This window comes from Tiliqua scincoides, chromosome 9 (assembly GCF_035046505.1).
Source record: "Tiliqua scincoides isolate rTilSci1 chromosome 9, rTilSci1.hap2, whole genome shotgun sequence".
Lineage (NCBI taxonomy): Eukaryota > Metazoa > Chordata > Lepidosauria > Squamata > Scincidae > Tiliqua > Tiliqua scincoides.
In genome coordinates, this window is record NC_089829.1 from 29,682,169 (window position 1) to 29,702,616 (window position 20,448).

The following is a 20,448-nucleotide window of genomic DNA, read 5'->3' on the forward strand; positions in this document are numbered from 1 at the left end:
CATTTCATTTTAAAAGTGTTACAAACTGCAGTTACTCTGTTAAATTTTTTTTTAATTTTTCTTTGTTATTTATCCAACCCCAAAAAAGAGTTCTAGTGAACTCAAAAGCTTACACTGTCCCTTGCCATTTTTCCCCCCAATTAGTTTTCTATAGGTATTGTTTTATTATCCCTGCTTAAGTTAGATTATGGATCATAGTGCAAAATGCTTTTGTGGAAGTTGATTAAAAAAGAATCACATATCCAATCTGGGTATAGTCAGATTTAAACATCTAAGAAATCTGAAGCTAGGGTTTCAGAATCTGAAACTGCAGTGTATTGTCATTTATGTTTTGTCTCTTTCCAGTCCCTCCAGATGGGGAGGTGGAGAGGATGAGAAATTTGCATGTCCTAAGGGCAAAGTGGGAAAGATCCTAAAAGATTCAATGGGTGTAAGTTTCTTTTCCTCTCTAGGCTAAAGGATGCACTTACCCCAGTCAGTTCTTTCTAGCTCTAATGGAAATTGCTTATGTTAATGCTTGCACATTGAGTTGACATTGTATGCATTTCTTTCTAAATATCCCTCTCTGACCATTTGGAAAAAGGAATGTATATAGTACAGGCCTGATGAACTTATGCAGCAGAATAAGGTGGTAGAATGGACAGTGCCATTTTAAGCTACAGCAGAGGAATACTCCCTCATGCTTAAAAAAGCATCAAATACGGCTGAGAAATCTACCCCATGCTTTAAAAAAAAAAGAAAGAAATTGGCAAGTAAAATCTAGGGACATATCTAGCATATACAGACAGAAGGTCACTCTGAAGCTCTGGCAGTAATCTAAAATACCTCCCAGAACCTCTCCCCCTCCCCCAGGATCAGTGCTTGGAATTTATTTCTCGTGTCTTCCGAGAAATCCAAGGTTCAAATCCCATCTCAACCTGGTTTGGAGCATGAGACATCTGTTGGGCCATTGTGAGATAGGAAGGTGGACTAAATGGGCCTTCGGCCTGATCCAGCGGGGCTCTTACATTCTTATGAGCAGAATATTTAGAAACTACATGACTCAATTTTTGTCTATATGTCTAGAACGAACAATGATAAAATGTAAATTACTGTACAAGCTGCCATTTTGCCACATGTTCTGCCTCCCCAAGATTGCATTTTACCCTGGTACCTCCCAAAGCTTGTCTGACCCTTGTCTGACCTCCTAAATCTTGTCTATATGTCTAGAACGAACAATGATAAAATGTAAATTACTGTACAAGCTGCCATTTTGTCACATGTTCTGCCTCCCCAAGATTGCATTTTACCCTGGTACCTCCCAAAGCTTGTCTGACCCTTGTCTGACCTCCTAAATCTTGTCTGACCCTGGACTGTTCCATTGAATTGGAGACTATCCCATAGGGGACCTAGTCTAGGAATAAAGCGTCTGGCTTAGCTTCTCCCCTGTTGTTTACACCTATCTGTTTATACCTGTGTAATCTTGAATTAGAACTTATTGGTTTTATCCTTTGTACAATGTATAAAATGAAAAGTCTTCTCAAAATAGGATTTGAGATTTCAGAATAAGCAAAGAGAGCAGGAATTCTTTATGAGATATAGGGTGCAATCCTAACCAGCTTTCCAGCGCTGACATAACTGTGCCAATGTGGTGTGCACTGCATCCTGCAGTGGGGAGGCAGTCAATGGGGCCTTCCTCAAGGTAATGGCATGCTTGTTGCCTTAACTTGAGACTGCATTTTGGCTAGGCCACTACTGGAAAGTTGGTTCGGATTGTACCCATAGAAGCTTATCTATCATTGTTGCAAAGTCACATTCTTGAATCTACTTCCTGAGCCTGACTATGCTGCCAAGTGCATCTATGCAGCAACATTTTCTTTTTTGTGACTTTCATCCTGAATCCCCCTTGAAGCAGTTTTCACAAGAGATTGCAGGCACAGTCAAATAGGTTGGGAAGGTGCAGAAAATGCATTTGCAATGAAAATAATTAGCATCTGTATTGCGCTTTCTGAGTTTGGAGAGCTTTTCAAATGTATTTTCTTGGTGCTGTCCTTAAAACAACACTGTAAGGCAGGGGTTCCCAAAGTGTGTGTCATGAAGTCTTAGGGCATCATAGCACGTTCACATGGGCGCTGCAGGATGATCCCGGTGTCCTCTCCTCCCTGTTCCCCCAGGCACTGCCATCTTGGATCTCATGAAATCACACAAGAACCAAGATGGCAGCGCCCAAATCTCACAAGAGATTGCAAGTTTTTGTGAGATCCAAGATGGCGGCACTTGGCCAAGCCAGGAAGAAGGGGCATCGTGACTCAGGTAAGTTGGGTAACCGCTGCTGTAAGGTAAGTCAGGATCGTTATGCTCCATATTACAGCTAGATAGCTGAGGCTGAGAGGGAGCGGCTTGTCTAAGAACACCTACTAAAATAATAGGAGGGATTGGATTCAAACCAGGGAAGTCCTGATTTGTGGATCAGCCTCTAAGCCGCTGCATTACACCAGCATTCAAGAAAAAGTAGGTTTGAAGACTGTCGTGGACACTCTTGTGGGGTCTGCTAGACTGAAATGTAATGCATATTTATTAATTTATTTTCTTCTGGAGATCAAAATGAAAAGTTGGGCCAGGAGAATAGAGAACTTCAGTTGCGTTATCTGGAGCAGAAGCAACAGCTGGATGAATTGAAAAACCGCACCAAGTTTTTCAGCAAGGTGAACTCTTTTTCTTCCTGTTTTGAAAATGACCATAAAGACCAGAGGGGGTATGGGGGGGAGCGTTTTATATTTTATGCTCCAAGCAAACGCTCCCTTTCTTAAAAGCCACATCAAATGAATGTGGGACTGTGACAGATTTTACTTATTCATGATATCCAGCCAAATGTCATGTTTTAGCCAGAATGCGCTGTGTAGTCCTGATATCTCCCTCCATTATTCATTCACGTTGAGCATCGCCTTCCTATTGACTGTTCCCTTTGCAGGAGAGTGATATCGATGCAGCTGAACTAAACGAAGCTCTCATGCTCATAAAGGTAACTTGCAGAGACCATCTCATGCTACTTTTTAAACTCTCCCGTGTTCTTGCAACGTGTGGCTTTGCCGGGGAGGCTTTTCTCTTGTGCATTTGTCGCTAGCTAATGCTTCTTGCCCATACATATTGTTCCTGCCACTGCTGGTTTCAGAAAAGCAGAGGACAGAGAGAGAAAAGATTCAAGCTAGAACTTTAAGGTTATGTACATATTTCATTGCAACATCAAAAGTGAATTAATGTTGAACCTAGAAGCATTTGCTTTAAAGCTTCTCTTTCCCCTTTCTCTTTGTAACTTTTTTCCCTTTCTCTCTCTCTGTTAAAGTGAAAACAGTATTTGTTTTCCTGTTATCACTTTGTCCTGCTACAAGTCTGATCAAAACAACTTTTTGTTTACATATTCTGAAAAGTATAAAAATAATTTCCAAAGCATCTAAAAGCAGGTGCCAACCTAAAACGTTGTTCTCCAGATAATCGGATTCTCTCCCCACCCTGCACCTGAACACCTGCTGCTTCCTTATTTATAAAATACACTATGAAAAGAAGTTGCATTGTTCATCTTGCACCTAGTTTGCAATTCTGCTTTTTACAACAAAATGGCAATGATGTGAGAGGCAAACTACACAGTACTTCAAGTGCAGAGGTTGCCCTTGCCTGCTTCATTTTTTTTTCCTCTTTCTCATTTTAAAACAGCACTGAGAGGACCAGGATTGGGGTGGTGGTGGTTAGCTAATCCTTTCTTCCTCACTGTGACCCTCACAAAAAAAACCTCATAGATCAGTAGACAGAAAATATGAAACAGAGAAATAACATTTCAGTATAAGCATACATACATGTACAAATGCATATACAACACCCCTGTAACATAGGCTGCTGCTATGCCCACATTTCAGATTCAGGATGAGGTAGCTGAAACTGAGAGGTAGTGGTTTGCCGAGGATCACCAACAGTGCAATCCTATGCATATCTACTCAGAAGTAAGTCTGTTTAGTTCAACAAGATTTACTCCTGGGTTAGAGTGTATAGGATTGAAACCCAAGTAAATTTGTAGCAAAAGCGACATTTGAACTGGGGGCTTTAGGTTCAGTCCATTAGCCAGTGTGATACCCAGCGAAACACCCCTATTTAACCCCCATTTAACTCTGCAGAATTTATTTCTGAGTATATTTCTGCATATAATCGGGCTGCAACCCAGGTTACTGAAATTTTTGTTTTGTTGTTATGTGTGTGTTTCAAGGTTTATTAGATTAAACAGCCCATAAGCCGTACACCTATAAGGTTGAAATCTATGTTTGAACCCGGGACTTCTGGTTCAAGCAACATGGATATGTGAATGTTCCAAGCTTAGCTCTCCTCCTGGCTCTCCATAAACTCCTGGGGTGTGTGTTTGTGTGTATGTGTGTATTTTTCCTCAATTCTCTTCCACAAAGCACTGAGAACAGAGAAAGATTGGTCTCTGCCCATCAATTTATTTTAATGCCAAAAAGAGAGAGGTCCATCTGTTTCAATTAAAACAAAACCTTTTTTAAAAAAGAAAAATCTAATTGCGAAGCTGTCGACTTTCACGACTCAGGTTCGCAAGCAGCAGTCCAGTGGAGACCTCACGTTTTTGGAGAAAGTGGAAGATGACATCCGTAAAGACCTAGAACGTTCCATGCATGAGCTCCAAACAAGTCATGCTGAAACTGTTCAAGAACTTGAAAAGACACGCAATATGTTAATTGTGCAGCATAAAATTAACAAAGACTATCAGGTATGTAATTTTCCCTTTACAGTTGACTGCTGGAATATCTTCAATATGCTGTTTTTCTTCCTTTTTGGCAGAATCTGATTATTAATATTAATGAAGTCAATGAATGTGTGGCAGCTAACCAAATCTTAATAATTTGAAGTCCATCAGACTTTGCTCTTTCAATTGGTTATTTATCACAAAGTTGCAGTGTCCCACTCAGCTCCAACATTTCCCACCAGAAAATGTGCAAACAAATGAGAGAGTCACATAAATTGTGCAGGATTCTTGTGGGATTAGCAGAGGTTGGATGTGTCTTGTGGGATTAGCAGAGGTTGGATCCCCCCAGGACTGAAAGTTGGAGCTTTCGGATCTGCTGGAGCCAAACAAAAGGGGAGTTAAAAGAGCAAGTGGGGGAAGAGACTTGGTGGTATAAGTGAGAGGATGTATAACACAAATGGGCATATGGGTAATGGATATTTTGATGAGGGGAGAACATAACAAGAGCCCTGGTGGATCAGGCCAAAGGCCCAACAAGCATCCTGTTTCCATAGCCATCATGACTAGTAGCCATTTAGGGACCTGTCCTTTACTCCTGTATGGCTTTGCTGTTCTTTTAAAGCCATTCCAAACTAATGGTCATCACCACTTCTTGTGGCAGTGAGTTCCATGGACCAGTTGTGTGCTGTGTAAAGATAGACGTCCTTTTATCTAACCTAAATCTCCCTCCAATCAGTTTCAGGGATCATAGCTCAGTGAAAGAGCATATTTTCCATGCAGAAGGTCTCAAGGTTCAACTGTTGGAGTCTTCAGATAGGATTGGGACATACTATCTGAAACCTTAGAGAGCCGAAGCCATTCAGAATCAACAATACTGAATGAGTTGATCAGTGGTCTGACATGATAGAAGGCAGCTTTCTGTGTAACCTATTTAGGCGCATCAATGACACTGTTTTGTGCAACCTCTTTCTCCCCAAGAAGAGATAATATATAGGACTTGTAATTTCCTGTTCTCCCACATAGCTTTCCCACGTTCTGCCTCATCTTGAAGAGGTACGAACAACTGAACTAAGAAATCCCATGTTTGAAAACAAAACAAAAAATGCTTCCTAGAGAGCTTAAACTTTCTGTCACAGTGTTGAATACAGTTTCCCAGTTCAGTCATTCACATCTCCCTGCAGAGAGAGCAATGAAAGGGGGACTATACCAGTCTGAAGCTTGATCTGCCCCCCAACATCCCCCACATAGGTATAATTAAGGCAGTATCATCCCCTTGAACAGGATCTCCATCAGCTCCTGTTCCATTTCTCAAGCATCTCTCCCAATGACTCTGTATAAATAAGGCAGAAGAAAGGGTGTTGCACCAGTCCATGTTTGTTTCACCTTTTTTATGTCATCAGGCGGAAGTGGAAGCTGTGACGCAAAAGATGGAGGCCTTAGAGCGAGATTATGAGTTAAAGCTGGAACAGTACGTCCATCTCCTCGATGTTAGGGCAGCACGTATCCAAAAACTGGAAGGTATGTTTAATGCCAGGAAATGTTTTGGGTTTGATGTGTACAACAGGACAGAAGAATGAAAAAGTGGGAGTTTTGTCTCGGATTCCAGCTGGAACGTTATGCATTCTGTTCTTGCGAAAGTTAATTCCGGTGAAACCGATGGGACTTCCATTGGTGTTTTAAAAACAAGGATTGGAAAAAGATAAAGTTGCTTATAAAAGATAATAAAATGTGAGGCATATGATGGTTGAACTTGGAAGACCAAGAAAGCATAACCTGTTGTCAAGTTCAGAAATGCTGCTGCTGCTGCTGGAGGATTTGCACTTCTGGAAGTGAGCTGAAATCTTTCAGAACCCAGGGGCAGAAATATATTGATAGGGCAAACTGTGGGGTTATTGCTGTCTATGTCACTATTCTGCAAGAATACAGAAAACTTCCAGGGTATGGAAGTATGGGTGACATAATTCAGCTTCCTAGGAATCTTACTGGAACACACATACACACGCATCAAATTGTCTGCATTTTTCAAAAATGTGCTTGAAGGTATGTAGACACTACTTGCTCAGATCTCAGGAGCTCAGTGAGTGACTGAATAAGATTTATTAATCAGAATCAAGTAGCTGGCAGACTGTTAACAACAAAAAATTCACCAGATTTTTTAATCTTTCAGAGTGGTGTGTTAATTTTACTTTCTTGTGTTTTGTTGATGTTCGATTTGTGATTATATTGTTTTATTTTTTTAACCAGCCTGGGAATATTTACACGGAAGGTCAGTACATAATTATAATGATAATGTAGTGGATTCGGCACTAGTTAATTCCTATCTGGAAAAAAAAAAGATTTACAGCCTAATCCTGAGCTGCCGAACACGCAGGGCTGCAACAGCACTGAAAATGGCTGCCGCTGCATCCTGTGTGCTTTTCAGGCACCACCAGCAGCTCCTCAGGAGAAGGGGACTTTCATCCTCTTCCCCCGGGTAAGCCGAGTAGCCCTGCAATGGGGCTACTTGATTCCATTCCAACCCTTGAGTTGCCATAGAATTTTGAGCCTCCGTGTCAGGCCCGATCCACCAGTCCAGCCCTCTGCCTGCCCTCCCTCTGCCTCCTCCAGCCCCGGAATGCCTCCTCCCCACCTCCCCTCACACCTTCCCACTGCTTGGTGGACCGCTTGCCCGTCAAGCGGCAGAGCTTTGGCACTCACCTGGCGCTAGTCCAGTGCCAGCCGGCCAGCTCTGGGCTAACACCGGCAGAGCAGCGGCACTAGGGCCTGCAAATGTGCCTTACAGCACGTTTGTGGCAGTGCATGCCAGTGGTGAGCTGGCATACCAGGCTCAGGATTGGGCTCTTAATTCCCTTGATTCCACAACTGTGGCTTATGACTGCATAGGTAGCATTTATATTTGTGTGTCATTTCCTATGTACCTGATGGTTCATGGTTAAGGTGGAATTCAAACAGATCTTTAGGGCAAAAGTAGAACTCTGTCCAGTGCATCCATTTCTCCCCCACCCCATTCACACACACACACTCGCCCACATGCACACAGTTTGCTCTTTTGTGATTGATGGATGGAACAGGTGCTACAGTGATAGCTGCTCTAATACTTATTGGTGATTCCTGTTATCACAATGAGTATATTTAGTCCTTTTGTGGGAGGGAGAATCTATTAAGTCACATCAATTTTCCTGTTGTTTGTTTTGTAGCCCAGTTGAAGGATATTGCCTATGGGACCAAACAGTACAAATTCAGACCTGAGATCCTGCCAGATGATCCTGTTGATGAATTTGATGAAACCACGCACTTAGAGCGAGGAGAGAACTTGTTTGAGATTCATATCAGTAAGGTGACCTTTTCTGCAGAAGCTGTGAAGTCTTTTCATGACCAGGAGCCCGCAACTTTCTGCACCTATGCATTCTATGACTTTGAACTACAGACAACTCCAGTCATTTGGGGTCTTAACCCAGTCTACAATTTTACTTCTCAGTATCTCGTACGGGTGGATGATTTATTTTTGCAGTACATGCAGAAAAAGTCTGCTACGCTTGAGATCCATCATGCCTATGGTATGGACTTTGAAACGGCAGCTGCATGCCAGCTGCGATTCCATCAGATACTAGAGAAGAATGGCAGAATCTACAGTTCAGCCATTTTAGTAGGTAAGACTTATTCTCCTCTGTTCTTTCTGAGACATGTACGTTAAGAACCCTGATGTGTCCCTCTTACCCCCTTCGTTTCTTAATTAAACTTTTTCTTTAATAAAACACTCTGCTTCCAGCTGTCCTTCTGCGAAAAACAGTTCATCCTGGTTTTTTTAAAGTCAAGCATATCTGCCAATTATTTTATGGTGGAGAATGTGGTTTATTCCTCTCCCGCCCCTGTGTTTTAATAGTGTGCTTTATTGCCTAATTCTGTATAAATTATTCTAGGATCTTTCAATTGTCTGATGCACAAAAAGAGACAAGCAGGGAGTGTTCTCATTTGTTGATGACACCAGATTTGGCACTAATGGATCTGGAAACCAACCCTTAGTTTTGCTCTAATTTTGGGCAGATTAGTCTAAAGTCACAAGTCTAAAGCACTAGACTCTTTCTTTGTATGACACATCACCCATTTGACTTTTAGGAGTTGGAAGAGATATCCAAAACTATGGCACTGTGGAATATTGGATCAGGTTAAGAGTTCCCATGGACCAAGCAATCAGACTGTATAAAGAGCGGGCAAAAGCCCTGGGCTACATAACAACAAATCTCAAGGATCAGGCAAGCTAATTTTTTTATTACCTTTTCTCCAAGGGTATCTGAATATAGGTCTTTCTTCCATTTTTCCTTCATAACAACCCTGTGAAATGTGTTGGATTGAGAGCCAGTGATTGGTCTAAGGGTTACCCTAAAACTTTAAAACCTAAACCTTTACCTAACCTAAAACTTTACCAAAGTTCATTTGAGACATGTGGGACTTCACACACAAAATTTCATTAAAATCCGTGATGGTCGCATGGGGAGCCCTAGACAACTTGACATGGAATGACCCACATGATACTTGGCAATTGCTGTGTTAGTGTAAATTTTTAATGCATTTCATTTTGCTGGTATGGTATCTCTTGTAGCAATTAAAAACCAAAATCTGCTAGCAATTCACATTTTTCCCTTCTTCATTAAAACAGCCTGTCCTCAACCCTGCCCAAGTCAGCACTTTGGGAGATGGAAATTTAAATGAACTCTTTGTTACAATAAAATGTTGTGACAATCTGCTGTGCCGAAACAGCAACCTTCAGCCAAACCCTTATGTTGTCTACAAGTTCTTTGATTTCGCGGACCATGATACTGCCACCATTCCGAGCAGCAACAACCCACAGTTTGCGGACAACATGTGCTTCCCAGTTCCAATGAACATGGACCTCGACCGCTACCTAAAGTCCGAATCTTTGAGCCTCTATGTGTTTGATGATAATGAAACAGAAGATGGGATATATATAGGAAAGGCCACTGTGCCTTTAATCTCTTTAGCCCATGACAGATACATTTCAGGTGAGAATTTGCCCTTTTTCTAAGCTGTAAAATATGCCTGTTGGGGTTTTAGATAGAGTAGAGCAGAGCAGTGTTTCTCAAACTGTGGGTCGGGACCCACTAGATGGATCACGAGCCAATTTCAGTTGGGTTCCCATTCATTTCAATATTTTATTTGTAATATATTAGACTTGATGTTACTATGGTATATGACTGCATTTGGGGAAATGTTACACATTTGTACTTTTAACAGGCTACTATGTATATACTATGTATATACTATGTATAAACAGGCTACGGCGTTTGGGCCTCTTCAGCCTAGAAAAGAGACGCCTGAGGGGGGACATGATTGAGACATACAAAATTATGCAGGGGATGGACAGAGTGAATAGGGAGATGCTCTTTACACTCTCACATAATACCAGAACCAGGGGACATCCATTAAAATTGAGTGTTGGGCGGGTTAGGACAGACAAAAGAAAATATTTCTTTACTCAGTGTGTGGTCGGTCTGTGGAACTCCTTGCCACAGGATGTGGTGCTGGCATCTAGCCTAGACGCCTTTAAAAGGGGATTGGACAAGTTCAAATCCATTACGGGGTACAAGCCATGATGTGTATGCGCAACCTCCTGATTTTAGAAATGGGCTATGTCAGAAGGCCAGATGCAAGGGAGGGCACCAGGATGAGGTCTCTTGTTATCTGGTGTGCTCCCTGGGGCATTTGGTGGGCCGCTGTGAGATACAGGAAGCTGGACTAGATGGGCCTATGGCCTGATCCAGTGGGGCTGTTCTTATGTTCTTATGTTCTTATATGCTTTTAACAATGCTAGTAAATGTGACTTACTCCTGGGTAAGCGTGGGTAGTATTGCAGCTTAGGGTTGCTAAAGATTTTCCTGCTTGATGACATCACTTCCGGTCATGACATCACTTCCGGTGGGTCCTGACGGATTCTCATTCTAAAAATTGGGTCATGGTACTAAAAGTTTGAGAACCAATGGAATAGAGAACTGGGATACCATAGTGGAGACTGATCTCTGAATCAGGACTTCCCCTGTTTAAACCTTGCCTCTACCATTAACTAATGCTTACAGGGTTGCTGTAAGGAGAACATCAAGCTGATACATGGGGAACACTCTCCACACTCAGAAAGCGCAATCCAGTGTTGCGTATGATTATATTGTTACGTATTGCTATTTAATTGAAATAGTGAATTTAGTTATTCCATTGTTTCTTTGCTCTTTTTTTAATACCAGCAGGAGATCTCTACCAACTGGAGAAGTTGCCTTTCACTATATTCAGTAACTTTCATAGTAATACTCTCTAGCTGCTTCTCTGCTCAGCTTTCATGTATCTGAAATGCATGAGAGCTGCACAAGAGCCCTGGTCACCTTTTGTCAATTTCAGCAGGGCTTGTGCAGGAGAACTTCTAGGTGGGTTGCGCATCAAGACTGCAATCCTGCATATACTTACTTAGAAGTTGTTGAAGTCAATGGAGCTGACTTCTAAGTACGAATGTACGGGTTTTAGGGAAACTGGAAATCATCATTGGTGATAGCTATTGTAGGCAGTATCTATCAAAATTAGAAAGCCATTCTTTGGAATCTATTTTATGAATATAAGGGTGCCATCAGGTATACCTCCTGGTTCACTTCTTTCCTCTAATGACCTTCTTTCAAAAATCTTTTTTTTCTACTTTTTTTGTATTTTATTAAATATGGTGCTGTATTGATTAAGGATCTGGGATATGATTAACTAATATCCCTTCTTGGAGGGATAGAAAGGTAAGGTAGAAGTATTTTAATAAACAACGCATATAAGATGCACTTGTATAGATGCTTAAAACATTAGATGAGGAAAGTGTTGGCTGTTTCAGAAAGTAATTGCACAAGATGAACTCATAAACTGCTTTTGTACTTACTTTCAGGAACCTTTGAACTAACAGATTATGAAGGTCATTCCACTGGAGTCATTAGCATTGAATTAAAATGGAAGTTTGCCTACCTTCCGCCTGCTGGTTCAATTGTAGCTGCAGATTTAGCAAATTACATCCAGAATGAAAAACCAGTGAAAGGGCAAGGGGAAGCTCCAATCCGGGCTCCTCCTTCCTTTCCTTCAGCAATGGTATATCATCTCAGTCTTTATTGTATGGTAGGACTTATTTGTTGCCAAACCAAATTAATTGGTGGTCTTTTCCATTTTCTGCTCTTCCATGTCTCTTATAATTTTTTCCCCTGATACATGTATAGAAACTAGGTGACATTGAAATGTATTTAATTAACAGTGGACAAACTCCCTCCAACTCCATTCAGAACAGGCTAATCTCACTCAAGCTAATTTGAACTCAGTTCTGATCTTGATCATCAAAGCTCTGCCCTGTTCCATACTATGACTCCTTAACACTCAAAAGGTGATCTAATCATGAGCATGAAGAGACTGGGAGAAACCCATGAGAGACTACCCCTGTTTCCCTTTACCCCAAATTTATGGCAATTACGGCATTAAGGCCTTTCTGCAGTGGAGGTCTCAGGATGAAGGCTTGGATGCTCCTGAGGGACGGGGATATATAATATAAATACTTCCCGCCCCAGTCCATTGATCTGGGAAGCACTGGCAACTTCATTTCTCTGACACCCCATCAGCAGTGAAAGCACCTGATTATGCTCATGGAAGCTTCCATTGCCATCAGAATGCCTGGGAAATAAAGTTCCCATTCTTAATGGATTTGGCCAGAATGCAACTGGAAATATATATCCTAACCCACTTTCCAGCACCAACATAAGGGCAATGAAGCTCTAAGGCGAGGGAACAAACATTCCCTTACTTTGAGGAGGCCTCTATGAGTGCCATCCAACTGCAGGATGCAGCACACATCCCATTGGCATAGCTATGCTGGTACTGGAAAGTTGGTTAGGATTTGGGTCTAAGGCATTTTTACTGTTCTGAGCTAGAGAAGAACTTTGGGGGTGATGGCGAAACAGTGCTTTTCTCTTTATAAAAATCAAGAATTGTGAGCTGGTAGAATTGACTTATGAACTAGCTATTTGCAAATTTTGGTGGTGCTGCTATTTTTAATTCAAGATTTTTGGTTTCTTAGAGGCCGCAGCCTAAGCCAAGGCAGCGCTCAGCTCCAAGGGACAAGAAAGTTTCATTTGTAGATGTGATCACACTTCCAAATCCGGTGAGCTTGAAAACTCTGTGTGTGATCTCTACCTAGTGATTGCCTGTGACCATTCAATAATCCTAAGAAATCCCCCAGAGTGCAAAGGTTGGTGAGAGGGCATGAGAGTCATGGAGCAAAAGCACCACAAAAGTAAACCACCAGCCCCTCTCCTTTTACCAAATATCTTAGAAACAAGGAACTCCGTTTTCTCGTGTTTGGTGGGTGAGTGGATGTCACTACCACACCTCCTGCCCAGTGCTGCCTGACTCACCAGCCCCCCACCCCGTGAGTGTACCACCATTGTGAATGGGAGACGAGATTATCTAGGCTAGCCTGCCTCCACACTCTTCCAGCCTTCCTTTTCAGACTTGGCAGAGAAGGAGAAGATGTAGTTCTTCAACTTGCTACCACCATGCCACAGTGTCAGGGATCTAGAGCAGCCATTTTCAACCACTGTGCCGTGGCACACTGGTGTGCCGTGAGTGGTCCACAGGTGTGCCACAAGTGGTCCACAGGTGTGCCACAGGAATTCGGTGGAAGGTCATTTATTAATAGGGCCAAAGGAAGATGTGAGCCCCCACTGGCAACATGGTGTGCCTTGTCAATTGTCAAAAACCTGGTGGTGTGCCTTGACCATTTTTAGTGCCTTGTCAATGTGCCATGAGATGAAAAAGGTTGAAAATCACTGATCTAGAGCAGGGGTGCCCAAACCCCGGCCCTGGGGCCACTTGTGGCCCTTGAGGCCTCTCAAGGTGGCCCTCAGGGAGCCCCCAGTCTCCAATGAGCCTCTGGCCCTCCAGAGATTTGTTGGAGCCCGCACTGGCCCGAAGCAACTGCTTTCAGTGTGAGGGCAACTGTTTGACCTCTCGCGTGAGCTGTGGGAGGAGGGCTCCCTCAACTGCTTGCTGTTTCACATCTGTGACGCAGCAGTGGCAGTGAAGGAAAGGCTGGCCTTGCTTTGTGCCAGGCCTTTTATAGGCCTTGAGCTATTGCAAGACCTTCATTCATGCATATAAGTTCATCTTTAATATATTCATTTATGTAAACTTATGTGAATTTATTCAAACTTTAAATGCAAATTAATTCTTTTTTTCCCCGGTTCCCGACAGTGTCAGAGAGATGATGTGGCCCTCCTGCCAAAAACTTTGGACACCCCTGATCTAGAGGATAATTGAGCAGTTTCTGGCACCCCACTTCTAGTATCAGAAAACTTAGGCCAAATATTGGGTAAAATACTTAGACCAAGGATTTAAGGTTATTTTTGTCATCAGGAGTATTGATGATAAAGTATACTGAACTACTAATATTCCGTCTGTAAGTTTTAAAGAAGGAGGCAGTGTGGTTCAGTGCCTAAAGAATTATGCATGGATATTGAAAATGCAATCTGAAATCTCATTCTGGTCAGTGAAACTGGCAAGGACCAAGGCCAATAAGTAAATTCAAAGAAAAAAGAACGAAATACAACTGGAGAATTAACCCCATTTTAACCCACGATGAGTATTGTGCTTATTGACAAGTGATAATTGCGTGCCATGCAGGTAACTAATTCTTTCTGGATTTTGCTCCTGATAATTCAGAGTCCCATTCCTGAGAAAAAAGAAGAGCCTGAACAGACAACAAAATGTGCAAATCCTATGGCTTCCAGAATTCCCCAGGTATGAAGCAGGTTAAATTGTCACCATTAGGTTTGTATTATCTTTCATTTGTGCAGCTGAAAGCGTTAATTGGCCATTCATTCATTTGGGATTAAAAATGGTAATTTTTGATTTGAGTTTACAGTATTGTATAAGTGACGGATGAGTTTATTAGAAACCATTATTCTATACTTCTGGGCACAGGGAGTGTAAGTTAGGTGACTTCAAATAGTACAGTGGGCCCTCCTTATCTGCAGGGTCAGCATATGGCTGCTATTACATCTGACCTAAACATTTATTTTGCCCCCATCCTCTTTTGCACAATAGCCACTCAGGTGCCTCTGGGGTGTTCAAAAGCAAGAGATGGAGGCAGTGAGATCCTTCTAGCTGGAAATGCCAGAAGTTTGATCCTGGAGCCAGCCTCATGAAAAAGATGTGCTCTGCCACTCAGATATGACCTTTCTTTATTAAGTCCTTAACTTATCCGCAAGGCTGCAGGAGAATCCCACCAGCCCTGCATTCCCTTCACCTTGGTGATCAAGCTGATCATACTCCAGGAAGGGCAAGAGGTTAGGAAAATTGCTTTTAGCTACAGGAGCAGAACTAATCCTACCCTTGCCGCTCCAGTCCCTTCTGCAGTAGGCAAGTATAGCTGCTCATTTAACTAGCAGCTCAGAAATGCATGGCCGAATTCTACAGGAAAGGAGGAGAAGCTAGGCATTGCAAATTGAATGCTTTTTGTGAATGGTTTTATACAGGTTTACAAGACATGTCATGTTATATATTAAAGAACCAAGAGTGCAGTGCCAGAATAGATTAGGGTTGGTGAATTCAGCATCCTTAGTGCTTCCACTGTGGGCTGCTGTCCAAGTTGGGAACTGCACTCAGAAAGCATTGCTAAGGCAAGAGCATAGGGGGAAATTCTCATGCATCTAACCTACTGCCACCAGTGCTAATATCAGCGTGTAGCACACAAGTGGAACTTTCCCCCTAGATTTCAAACCTCCATAACAGAAGGTATCTAAGTCTTAGCTATTGGATTGTCCAGTGCTGGAAATGCACCGTAGAATAACAGATTTTAACTCGTCCCCCCCTTTTAAACAGTCATCCCTGCTAACTGGATAAGAGGCACTTTTTCAAGTGGGTGCTCCTCTTTTATTTAGCAGGGGGAGAGTAACTGGCCCTCCTCACCCCAGTAGTGTCTTTTAAAGTGGCTGTCTGCTGGTGTTCTTTCGCATCTTTTAGATTGTGAGCCCATTTGGCACAGGGAGCCATTAGTTATTTGATTTTTCTCTGAAAACCACTTTGTGAACTTTTTGTTGAAAAGTGGTATATAAATACTGTTAATAATAACAATAATAATTGATGCACTGAATCCCAAACCTCATGAACCTCCCTCAGGGCACAATCCTAAGCCCTTATGTCAGTGCTTTCCAGCACTGGCATAGCGGTGCCAATGGGTCATGTGCTGCATCTTGCAGTTGGGTGTCACTCACAGAGACCTCCTCAAAGTAAGGGAATGTTTGTTCCTTTACCTCAGAGCTGCATTGCCCTTATGTCAGTGCTGGAAAGCACTGACATGAGGGGTTAGGATTGCGCCCTCAGCCCCTCATATCTTTCTCTGGGCCCCTCCAGCTGCCAGAGAAAGGTTCTTTTCTATGGTTCTGCCTCGTTGTGCAGCTTCCCACCCAAGGACAACCACTTGGTGCCTTCTTTCATTATCACTCAAGCACCTAGCGAAGTTCCTTTCTGTTTCGATGGGCTTTGATGCTTGTTTTGTCCACCACTTGGCTTAATGTAAGTCTTGTTGTCTTTAGGCACAGGGGTACCACTCTGGAATTGAGCTCTGCTTGGTTATTGGGCATGATTTAATTGGGCTTCTTATATGTAATTTGAATATCATGTTGTACTATACAAGTGAATTACCCCTTTGCTGGACATTCAAATCCAGACTTTTTTTAAACTTTCTGTAGTGTGAGCATTACAGAAGTCTTATGCTCATTCCCATTTACAGTGGAGTTACAGGCTATAAGTTCTTTTCTCTGCCCTATGGTGTGTACCTGTACGGAGATTGTTGAAAAATGTCAGTGGGGCCAGCAGACACATGTATGGGTAACAGTGAAAAGAGCAAGGGGGAGCATTTCTTATTATGTATGCAATTATTCTGAAATCTATCCATCCTATCTAAGCAGAACCAACACCCAGGGAGGCATATTCCCTTGCTGCCCTAATTGTTCTTATGAAGATGTGCAGATGCATCCTCTACCTCCTTGATCTCCATCCCACTTGGATTACTCTTAGTGTTTGAAAATGCCAGCAGAGCATGGGGAGCAAGTCAGCAGAAGTGTCTAGAGGAAAGTGAGGTAGCCTAGAGTGTCTCCTCCTCTTCTCAAGACAGAAAGGAGGACAGGAAGAGATGGCAGTGGGCATGGGAAAACCCCTAGCTACACCTCATGCTTTCCTTGGCTGGGCCCAGTAGAGGGGTGCATCAGGTCCCACCTAATCAGGCCTGTCCAAAAAGTATGAGATATGGCCAGATTTGGTGAGCAACCTGTCTCAAGAAAGGACAAGGGGCTCTCCAGTGGTGAACCCACCCAGCCCTGCACCCAGGGCAAAGGTCTGTGATGCCACCACCCCCCCCCCCACTCACCTGGAGCAAAGTGGAGCCTCTCACAGCTCCAGGACCCAGCAGAGAAGCCTCCTAAGTCTTCCCTGCAAACTAGAAACACAATTTCCAACCACGTCGAGAGCCTCAGTGAGACTTCCCGCACGGTCCTAAAGGCACGTGGACTCAGTGCCCAGGCATTTGCCCCATTCACAAAATTCTAGGTCCACTGCTGGGGTTATTCTGCACAAGGCCCATCCTGAACCAGTCTGCAGGGCACCCCTGCCAACCTGCAGCCTTAAGCAATTGCTTCACCGCTTCATGGGTGAGCCAGCACTGGAACTCTGGCAAGGAAAATGGCTGTACGTGTACCATCTGTGAATGTTTCTGTAATCCTTGTGTTGTTCAAGGTCAGACCAGAAACTCCAGTGGAAAGCAGAATGAGCAAACCAGCTGTAGTGACTCAGCAAGAAAACGAGGACCTTTCCCAGCTGTCTGAAGGTCAGTTTGCTGACGAGAGCTCAGCTTCTTCGGGAGATGAAACTGAAATTACAGAAGAAATAGAAACAGAAGGTAATGTCTTGCTTACAAAATGTTTCTGTCCCTCACTCCTTATTAAGCATACATTGCTAAATACGGACGTGGCCTCAACAGAAGGTGTCTTTTTAGTCCCCCTCACAGCTATAGCCATGGAGGGTTGTTGATATGAGACCAAAGAATAACTTCCAGCTTTATAATAATTGACAAAGAGAAATTCCGTCTCCAACCTAGTTTCATAAAATATTAAAGGAAAGCCAGGCTTCTGTTTTAAAATGTCTTTATATTCCCTCTTCAGAGGAGAGATTCCTCCTTCAGAAAAGAAGCAGTTCTGAAGAATATTTTAAAGTGTGTGCCCCTTTTGTCTGCAGATAACAGCTGCCCATAATGTCAAGCAGAGAAAGAGAGAGACTCAGACAATGAGAAGGGCTAGTAGCCTTATCTCATCTCTGGATGAAAGGTGTTAGCGGCAGCTTAATGCAAAGAATGTAAAAATCCCAGGTCACACAGCTGCTCTTCTTTTTTTCTTGTTCAGTATCCAGGACCCAAACCAAGAGACCTTCTGTTGAAGGCACAAACTCTCATTCATGTGCCACTGAAATGAATGAATGGGAGTTGCAATGAATGAAGGACCCGCTGTGGTTACAAATCTTGTTCAAGCTCCACTGGAATGAATGGGAGTTGCGTTGAGCCAAAATACTATCCACTAGGGACACATGTCCCATTCGCATGCCACAGAGATGAATGGTGGTTGGCATGAGCAGAGAAATTTTCCACAAAGGATCCAAATCCAGTGCAAGTGCCATAGAAATGAATGGGGATTGCTATGAGGTTTCTGCATTTCAGTATAACAGGTAGAAGCAAAAAATGGCCCTATGTCACAAAGGTCACAATCCTAACCAGGTCTAAAGTAGGTCTGACCTAACCAGGTCAGAAGTAAGTCCTATTTTGTTCAGAGGGGCTTACTCTCAGGAAAATGTGGTTAGGATTGCAGCCAAAGTTGCACTGCTGATCAAGAGCATATTCAGAATAGATTCTGATGCGCTACAGGGTTCTGTTCACTTTGGCTGTTACAGAATTATTATTGTTATTATTGTTATTAATATTAATATTAACAGTATTTATATACCGCTTTTCAACTAAAAGTTCACAAAGCGGTTTACAGAGAAAAATCAAATAACTAAATGGCTCCCTGTCCCAAAACGGCTCACAATCTAAAAAGATGCAAATGAGTACCAGCAGACTGCCACTAGAACAGACAGTGCTGGGGTGAGGTGGGCCCATCATTGGAGGAGACCTTGGGCTGGCTCACCCCTACTTGTTCATCACTTGATAACTTTCAATGTCAAGTGATGATTTGCATGTACAGATAAATCATTGCAGATGTAATACAACAGGTATCATATCATACAATTTTTTTTAGTACTGGCTCATTCAGCTATCATCAAATATACAGTACTTAAGTACAAAGAAATTTTAAAAAAGCAAATTATGTATATGGGTGTGTAAACCAGCCTCAGGGTCCTATATCTTCCATGTTGCCCAAGTAGCCATGTTAGTGATGATCACCCTGTTTACAGATTGGTGATCACCAAGCTTCTATCTTTCCTATAAAAAGTAATAACTAATCCTCAGGGAATACATTCTACATAAGAATGTAAGAAGAGCCTTGTAGATTATGCCATAGGCCCATCTAGTCCATCTTTCTGTATCTCACTGTGGTAGTGTAATTGCTAAGAAATCCCAAGATATAAGTGTTGTTGAACTGATAGGGAACAGTGTCCATGATACTATCTTGCTAACTGGGCAAAGAGGCACTTTTTTCCCCAAGTGGTTCTCTTTATATTTTGCAGGGGAAAGTAACTATCTACGAGTAACTATCTCGTATTTACCCCAGTAAAGTCTTTCCTAGTGACTGTTTACTGATGTCCTTTTGCAGCTTTTCAGATTGGAGGTTATGTAAAACCACAACTGATGCGCCACTAAGATGTATTCCACTAAATAGGACAGGCACCACCAGATCTGAGGATAAGGATGCCAGCGTGGCTTATTAGTAAAGTTGAAAAATCTATAAAAGGCAAGAAAGCTTTCTTCTTCTACATTCTGATTTTTCTTTCTTCAGCAGATCAAGATGATAGACAGGCAACTGATGCTGTTGAATCAGTGACAGATAGCGATGACTGCATTGTTCCAAATCCAGTGTCTGTGAGCCTCAAGCAGGTCAGTAAAAAACAAGTATATATAAAATCACTGCAATACTGTTCTTAAAACCACCAATAAGATGCATGATGTGCGTTTTACTTTGGTACATAATTTCAGTCTGTATGTGGTTGTTTGGTGGAATCATGTCTGTTATTGCTTGTTGTCACCTGCTATTCAAAACCTGGCTTTGTATTTTTTTTTTTAGTATTATTATTAACAGTATTTATATACCGCTTTTTAACAAAAAGTTCACAAAGCGGTTTACAGAGAGAAAACAAAGCATTCCAAAGCCTGCTTCCAAGGCCTGAGATCAATTTTATCAGGGGATACAAAGTTTCTTGACCCCTTTTAGGGGTACCACATGTCTTTTGGGTTCCTTTTATTCTCCATTGGATCATAATCTCATTTGATCATAATTTCTATTAGTTACAATACATAAAATGATGCAGGCTTACCAAAATGTGAATTCTAGTCTTTATCACAATTTATGTAAACATTTTGTGAGATCCCAAGAAATTTCCAAGCTGCCTCCTTTGGCTGCTGGGCCCCCTTTTTGACCCTGGGCCCAGGTACGATGTACCCC

At 42.4% G+C, this 20,448-nt stretch overlaps 1 protein-coding gene across 4 annotated transcripts in view; it reads left to right on the top strand.

Annotated features, from left to right (window-relative positions):
* Positions 1–20,448, top strand: part of RPGRIP1L (RPGRIP1 like) — a 91,455-nt gene that overhangs the window by 37,865 nt on the left and 33,142 nt on the right. Inside the window, exons 11-22 of one of the 4 annotated variants that reach the window (XM_066637026.1) lie at positions 2,578–2,684; positions 2,951–3,001; positions 4,571–4,750; positions 6,127–6,244; positions 7,924–8,376; positions 8,843–8,979; positions 9,384–9,747; positions 11,652–11,875; positions 12,822–12,905; positions 14,465–14,542; positions 17,537–17,699; positions 19,786–19,883. In XM_066637026.1, coding sequence (XP_066493123.1) covers positions 2,578–2,684; positions 2,951–3,001; positions 4,571–4,750; positions 6,127–6,244; positions 7,924–8,376; positions 8,843–8,979; positions 9,384–9,747; positions 11,652–11,875; positions 12,822–12,905; positions 14,465–14,542; positions 17,537–17,699; positions 19,786–19,883 — 2,057 coding nt within the window. The remainder of the gene's footprint in view (positions 1–2,577; positions 2,685–2,950; positions 3,002–4,570; positions 4,751–6,126; positions 6,245–7,923; positions 8,377–8,842; positions 8,980–9,383; positions 9,748–11,651; positions 11,876–12,821; positions 12,906–14,464; positions 14,543–17,536; positions 17,700–19,785; positions 19,884–20,448) is intronic. The other 3 variants (XM_066637027.1, XM_066637028.1, XM_066637029.1) reach the window with 3 other exon arrangements.